General features: G+C 36.6%; 2 protein-coding genes across 2 annotated transcripts in view; both read right to left on the minus strand.

Moving 5' to 3' along the window:
• The window catches only part of LOC140949851 (uncharacterized), a 196,918-nt gene that overhangs the window by 59,865 nt on the left and 129,553 nt on the right, over nucleotides 1-7,500 (minus strand). The gene's annotated exons all lie outside the window — the stretch shown is intronic.
• The window catches only part of LOC140949830 (thrombospondin-2-like), a 177,528-nt gene that overhangs the window by 8,534 nt on the left and 161,494 nt on the right, over nucleotides 1-7,500 (minus strand). Inside the window, exon 6 of the mRNA XM_073398967.1 lies at nucleotides 7,079-7,188. Within this exon, the coding sequence (XP_073255068.1) occupies nucleotides 7,079-7,188 (110 nt within the window). The remainder of the gene's footprint in view (nucleotides 1-7,078; nucleotides 7,189-7,500) is intronic.

Raw genomic sequence — 7,500 nt, forward strand, 5'->3', positions numbered from 1 at the left:
TCCAAGCTAGTGACATGCTGTTTATTTCATTTTTACATAATTTCAAATGTTAGAAAATTATTTTAAAATATCCGCTTTTTTCTCATTACCAATAATAATCTGAAGTCTCTGCCCTTTCTGCACCTGATCTCATAGACAACAGAAGTTTACTTCAAGGGGTTCAAAAGGTCACGGTTCAAGGTTTTTAGATTGGTGGATTTCGATCCGTTTGGTGTGTTTCTGTGTTTCAATGAAGGTTCGTTGTTTTTAAACTTTAATTTTCGCGTTTTCTCACGTGTTATGTATTTTTAGATTCCCAAATTGAAATTCAAGGATTTTGACAACGCAAGTCCCTTGTTACCCGAAAAAACTGTTAGCGCACACATGTAAAAACTTTAATTTTGCTATTATTGCCTGTTACTGAATACGCATGCTCTGTTTTTCGTTATAGCCTCCCGCAACACCTTCGGTTGATGTAGAGAGATGTCAAAGGCGGTTTTCCTACGATGACAGCGCTCTTCATGACTCAGCTAGTCGCCTTACAAGAATACCGCAAGTTCTTAATTGACAACCTTCTATATTCCATTCTGTGTAATCCTTCACTCAAGCTGTACACGTAGCTTAGTCTCTTCTAAACACAAGTGCGAGATCCATTTAAGGGCTGGGTAAGCTCGCTTTCATCTCCCCCTACCCGTTCTCGTAATAGCTTCATTCATCTTAATGTCAATACTACCGAATCCGGTAAGGGCCACGTAAATTTGCTCTCTCATTTTCTGATTTCGAGACCTTACTTTTAGCAATTTTTTTTCTTCGACTTTCATTGTGACCGGTAGTTATCTGCGAGCCTAAATACTCTTAAGTTAACGCAAACTTGAAGCAATTCCATATGAGAGCCAAACAAAGGCTAAAGGCTAAGATTTCTCAACGTTAAAGTCTTACATGAAAGCATCCATCGATACAATTATCCTACATTAAATACCTTGGTAGAACTGCTTTATTTAGGGGCAATAAACCAGTTACAACAATGTCGCCACTTTTTTTTGCAATTGACTACGTCTCTGAGCAGGCAGCGATGAAAACAGTCCAAAGAAAAAGTCGCGAAAGAAAGACGCGACAAATGAAATGCCACGAAAAAAAAAATCGCAAAAAAATAGAATGTCGCGAATAAAAAGTCGCGATACCAGAAAACGAGAGTGTAAATTTGCATAACCCTTACGGGGCTCCGTACAATACTTGAAATGCTTGAAATAGTCCTACAATGTAGATTTTTTATCATTGTTATTCTTACATTTTAAAACCATGCTTTTTTCAGATATTAAGCCTTCATTTTTGTTTGAAATCAGACGTACCCCCGAGTTCTACATGTTATGTTTTATCAACTGAGACACTATCTATCTATCTATCGTTAATATTAAAAGGCGAAAATAGTGAAACAATCGTGTTTCTTTAGATTCATTTCTGAGGGAAGTCTAAAAAAGGGATTTATTCTTTTCAAATTATAAATAACGCATGCGAGATATCCATTGAACATCGTAGTTTAACCGAAGTGATTCTTTCGCTTCTATTTGGTAGAATAGGTTAAAGCAATTTTGTACCTTTTTCATTAAATCTTAATATACGTTTTGTTATTTTTTAAATATCTCTTATTTTCCTTTTCTTTCTGGTATTCAAGAGCCAATCAATCGATAAAAATCGGTAGCATGCAATCAAGTGATTAAATTCCAATTGATAACTGGAATCAGTGAAAATCGATAACATAAATTGCTGTGTCAAATCGATATTGACGATTTTTCATGATTTTCACGATTGATAACGTAAGTCCATCATGGTTGTTTCTTGGCTTAAGTTAGATAGTACAGCTAAGAAAACATATCCACGAGTAACTACTGATAAACAAACAGAGAATGAGAAATGTGGAAACTATTACACACACAAAATTCTGTCTAAAACCCTTCATGTTGAACAAAAACAGCTCAGGTTAAATACATTCAGTTCTGGCATTTTAGACATCCCTTCGCCTCGAAGAGATGTCTGAAATTCAGGCTAAAAGATTTTCCTTAGATAGTGTTTCACCTTTTTGTGTTATCAACAAAAAAAATGACTTGATTGCTAACGATTTTCATCGATACCGATATTATCTATATTGACCACTCCTGGATGTAATTCGGCTACACCCGAAACTACACCGACGTACGCTATTTTGAAAGGGTGGTAGATCTAGCTCGTGAAGCTGGGCGCCTACAAACCTGTCCAATTATTATCAGCCATCAGGAGAAGAATTTAAAGAAAGGATAAGATTTTTTTAAAGTGATAATTGTTGGATCTTTCGACTGTCAAATATTGCAACTCAGTTGTCATTAAATTTAATGTTTGCATGAATTCAAAGGGAGAGAAAGAGTTTCTGGCAAATTGTTTCCAATCAAATATATATGTTGAGTCATGTCTGGCAAACTCTTCAAAAGTTTATATACACACAATTATACGAAACTTATAACTTTCAAAACAGCTGCTCCACAAAATGTCACTGATAACGCGTAACGCAAAAGGTAAACGAAGTATGACCAAAAAATCTACCAATTTGCGGTCCTTCGAGACTTTCTGTCTTAACTACGGGCGCGAACAAAAGAAAACGTTAACCCCCTATCCCTTGCGGCCCCAATCTATAAAAGAAATCGATATTTTTTTCTGGTATACTGACTATAAATAACAACTGTAAGTACTTTCCGTAATAAACGGGCGAGCTAATAGAGTGCTTCCTCGGAATTTCGCCTTATGGGCGAAATCTCTGCTCTTCGGGACCAATAAGTTCTTAACTGACTTTCAACGAGGGTATTTTCTAAAGTGACGAATGGCACTTGAATATCTTTGTCAACTGGTGTCCGTTTACAATCCTGAAAGAACGTTGCCCTCCCCAAAAAACTATATTTTCATTCGGAAAAAGAGCCTTTTCTTGGGCTACCCCTGAACTATGTAATGGACAAAAAAAAGACTTTTCAATTCACTGACTTTAATCCAACTTAAGACATACATGGTAAATACATGGTCACACTTGGCAATACATAGCAATACAGGGTAATAAATGGCACTACATAGCAATACATGGCTATACACGCAGTACATCTCAGTACATGTAATACATGGGAGTACATGGCTGTACATCACAGTACACGGCTATATATGACAGTACATGGCTATACATGGCAAAACATAGTAATGCATGGTAATACATAGTAATACATGGCAAAACATGGTAATACAAAAAAATACATGGTAATACATGGCGATACATGGCAGCACATGGTAATACATGGCGATACATGGTAATACATGGGTATACATGGTAATACATGGCAATACATGGCATTACATGGATATACATGGCTATGCATGGTAATACATGGCAATACATGGCATTACATGGGTATACATGGCTATACATGGTAATACATGGCAATACATAACATTACATGGGTATACATGGCTATACATGGTAATACATGGCTATACATGGTAATACATGGCAATACATGGCATTACATGGGTATACATGGCTATATATGGTAATACATGGCAATACATGGCTATACATGGTAATACATGGCAATACATGGCATTACATGGGTATACATGGCTATACATGGCTACACGTGGTAATACATCGCAATACATGGCTATACATGGTAATACATGGCAATATATGGCATTACATGGGTATACATGGCTATACATAGTAATACATGGCAATATATGGCATTCCATGGGTATACATGGCTATACATGGTAATACATGGCAATACATGGCAATAAATGGCATTAGATGGGTATACATGGCTATACATGGTAATACATGGCGATACATGGTAATACATGGCAATAAATGGGTATACATGGCAATACATGGGTATACATGGCTATACAGGGCTATACATGGCGATACATGGCAATACATTGTAATACATGGCTGTACATGGCAATACATGGCTATACATGGCTATACATAGCATAACATGGCTATACATGGCTATAGATGGCAATATATGGCTATACATGGCATTACATGACTATACATGGTTATACATGGTAATACATGGCAATAGATCGTCATAAATGGCAATACATGGCTATACATGATAATACATGGCTATACATGGCATTACATGGCAATAAACGGCTATACATGGCATAACATGGCATAACATGGCTATAAAAGGCTATACATGGCATAACATGGCTATACATGGCTATACATGGGTATAAATGGCAATACATGGGTATACATGGCTATACATGGGTATACATGGCAATACATGGGTATACATGGCTAAACAGGGCTATACATGGTGATACATGGCAATACATGGTAATACATGGCTGTACATGGCAATACATGGCTATACATGGCTATACCTGGCATAACATGGCTATACATGGCTATACATGGCATAACATGGCTATACATGGCTATACATGGGTATAAATGGCAATACATGGGTATACATGGCTATACATGGGTAAACATGGCTATACATGGTAATACATGGCAATACATGGTCATACATGCCAATACATGACAATACATGGTAATACATGGCAATACATCGCTATACATGGGTATACCTGGTAATACATGGCTTTAAGGCTATACATGGCAATACATCGCATTACATGGGTATACATGGCTATACATGCTAATACTTGGCAATACATGGTAATACATGGCAATACATGGTCATACATGGCAATACATGGCTATACATGGTAATACATGGCTATACATGGTAATACATGGCAATACATGGTATTACGTGGGTATACATGGCTATACCTGGTAATACATGGCAATACATGGCATTACATGGGTATACATGGCTATACATGGTAATACATGGTGATACATGGTAATACATGGCAATACATGGCATTATATGAGTATCCATGGCTAAACATGGTAATACATGGCAATACATGGCATTACATGAGTATACATGGCTATACATGTCTAAACATTGTAATACATGGCGATACATGGTGATACATGCAGTACATGGTAATTCATGGCAATACATGGCATTACATGGGTATACATGGTAATACATGGCTATACGTGGTAATACATGGCTATACACGGCTATACATGGCTATACAGGGCAATACATGGCATTACATCTCTATACATGGCTGTACATGGTAATACATGGCAATACATGGTAATACATGGAAATACCTGGTAATACATGGTAATACATGGCTATACATGGTAATACATGGCAATATATGGCATTACATGGGTATACATTGGTATAAAGGGGTATACATGGTAATACATGGCTATACATGGTAATACATGGCTATACATGGTAATACATGGCTATACATGGTAATACATGGCAATACATGGCAATACATAGTAATACATGGCAATACATGGTAATACATGGTAATACATGGCTATACATGGTAATACATGGCTATACATGGTAATACATGGCAATATATGGCATTACATGGGTATACATTGGTATAAAGGGGTATACATGGTAATACATGGCTATACATGGTAATACATGGCAATACATGGCTATACATGGTAATACATGGTAATACATGGCAATACATGGTAATACATGGTAATACATGCAATACATGGTAATACATGGCAATACATGGCTATACATGGCTATACAGGGCAATACATGGCATTACATCTGTATACATGGCTATACATGGTAACACATGGCAATACATGGTAATACATGGCAATACATGGCAATACATGGTAATACATGGCTATACATGGTAATACATGGCAATATATGGCATTACATGGGTATACATGGGTATAAAGGGGTATACATGGTAATACATGGCTATACATGGTAATACATTGCAATACATGGCTATACATGGTAATACATGGTAATACATGGCAATACATGGTAATACATGGCAATACATGGTAATACATGGCAATACATGGCTATACATGGCATTTCATGGCTATACATGGTAATACATAGTAATATATGGTATTACGTGGGTATACATGGCTATACCTGGTAATATATGGCAATACATGGCATTACATGGGTATACATGGTAATACATGGCGATACATGGTAATACATGGCAATACATGGCATTACATGCGTAAACATGGCTGTACATGGTAATACATGGCACTACATGGCATTACATGGGTATACATGGCTATACATGGCTAAACAAGGTAATACATGGCGATACATGGTAATACATGCCATACATGGTAATACATGGCAATACATGGCATTACATGGGTATACATGGTAATACATGGCTATACGTGGTAATAGATGGCTATACACGGCTATACATGGCTATACAGGGCAATACATGGCATTACATCTGTATACATGGCTATACATGGTAATACATGGCAATACATGGTAATACATGGTAATACATGGCTATACATGGTAATATATGGCTATACATAGTAATACATGGCAATATATGGCATTACATGGGTATACATGGCTATACGTGGGTATACAGGGGTATACATGGTAATACATGGCTATACATGGTAATACATGGCAATACATGGCTATACATGGTAATACATGGCAATACATGGTAATACATGCAATACATGGTAATGCATGGCAATACATGGCTATACATGGGTATACATGGTAATACATGGCTATACGTGGTAATACATGGGTATACACGGCTGTACATAGCTATACATAGCATTACATCTGTATACATGGCTATACATGGTAATACATGGCAATACATGGTAATACATGGTAATACATGGCTATACATGGTAATACATGGCAATATATGGCATTACATGGGTATACATGGCTATACATGGGTATACAGGGGTATACATGGTAATACATGGCTATACATAGTAATACATGGCAATTCATGGCTATACATGGCAATACATAGTAATACATGTCAATACATTGCTATACATGGTAATACATTGCAATATATGGCATTACATTGCTTTACATGACATTATATGGCTATACATGGCATTACATGGCTATTTTGATACATTTCTTGATACACTTTAATAACCCTACTTAAAGTACCTACCGTTAAAAATGGCATCTGCGCCAGACACACTGCTGACGTTGTCATCAAATGAATCCGGTAAGGCGTAGGTGGGAGATTTGTTGCTATAGCAACCAAGTTGCTCCAAATCACCTTAAAAAGAGTTCATGAATTCATCCTTAGTTTTTCAACGAGCCGACGGCATCGTCTTACTACTCTTCCCCAAAGGTAAAAAATGGGAATCTGGCACGTCTTTTTGACGAAAAGGGTTTAAAGTTTAACTTGAATTAAGGCGGAATTTACTAGGAAATTGAGTAATCTTAATTTTCAGTGGAGAAAAACCTTGTACCAGAATGATTTAAAGCATAATGCATTCTTTTTTACATTTTTCAAGGGCTAAATATGTAATTAGTGATCTATAGTAACACCAAAGTAAATTTCTTATGGCAGCCCGAGAAAATGAAT

This window comes from Porites lutea, chromosome 1, assembly GCF_958299795.1.
Source record: "Porites lutea chromosome 1, jaPorLute2.1, whole genome shotgun sequence".
In the NCBI taxonomy this organism is placed as follows: Eukaryota; Metazoa; Cnidaria; class Anthozoa; order Scleractinia; family Poritidae; genus Porites; species Porites lutea.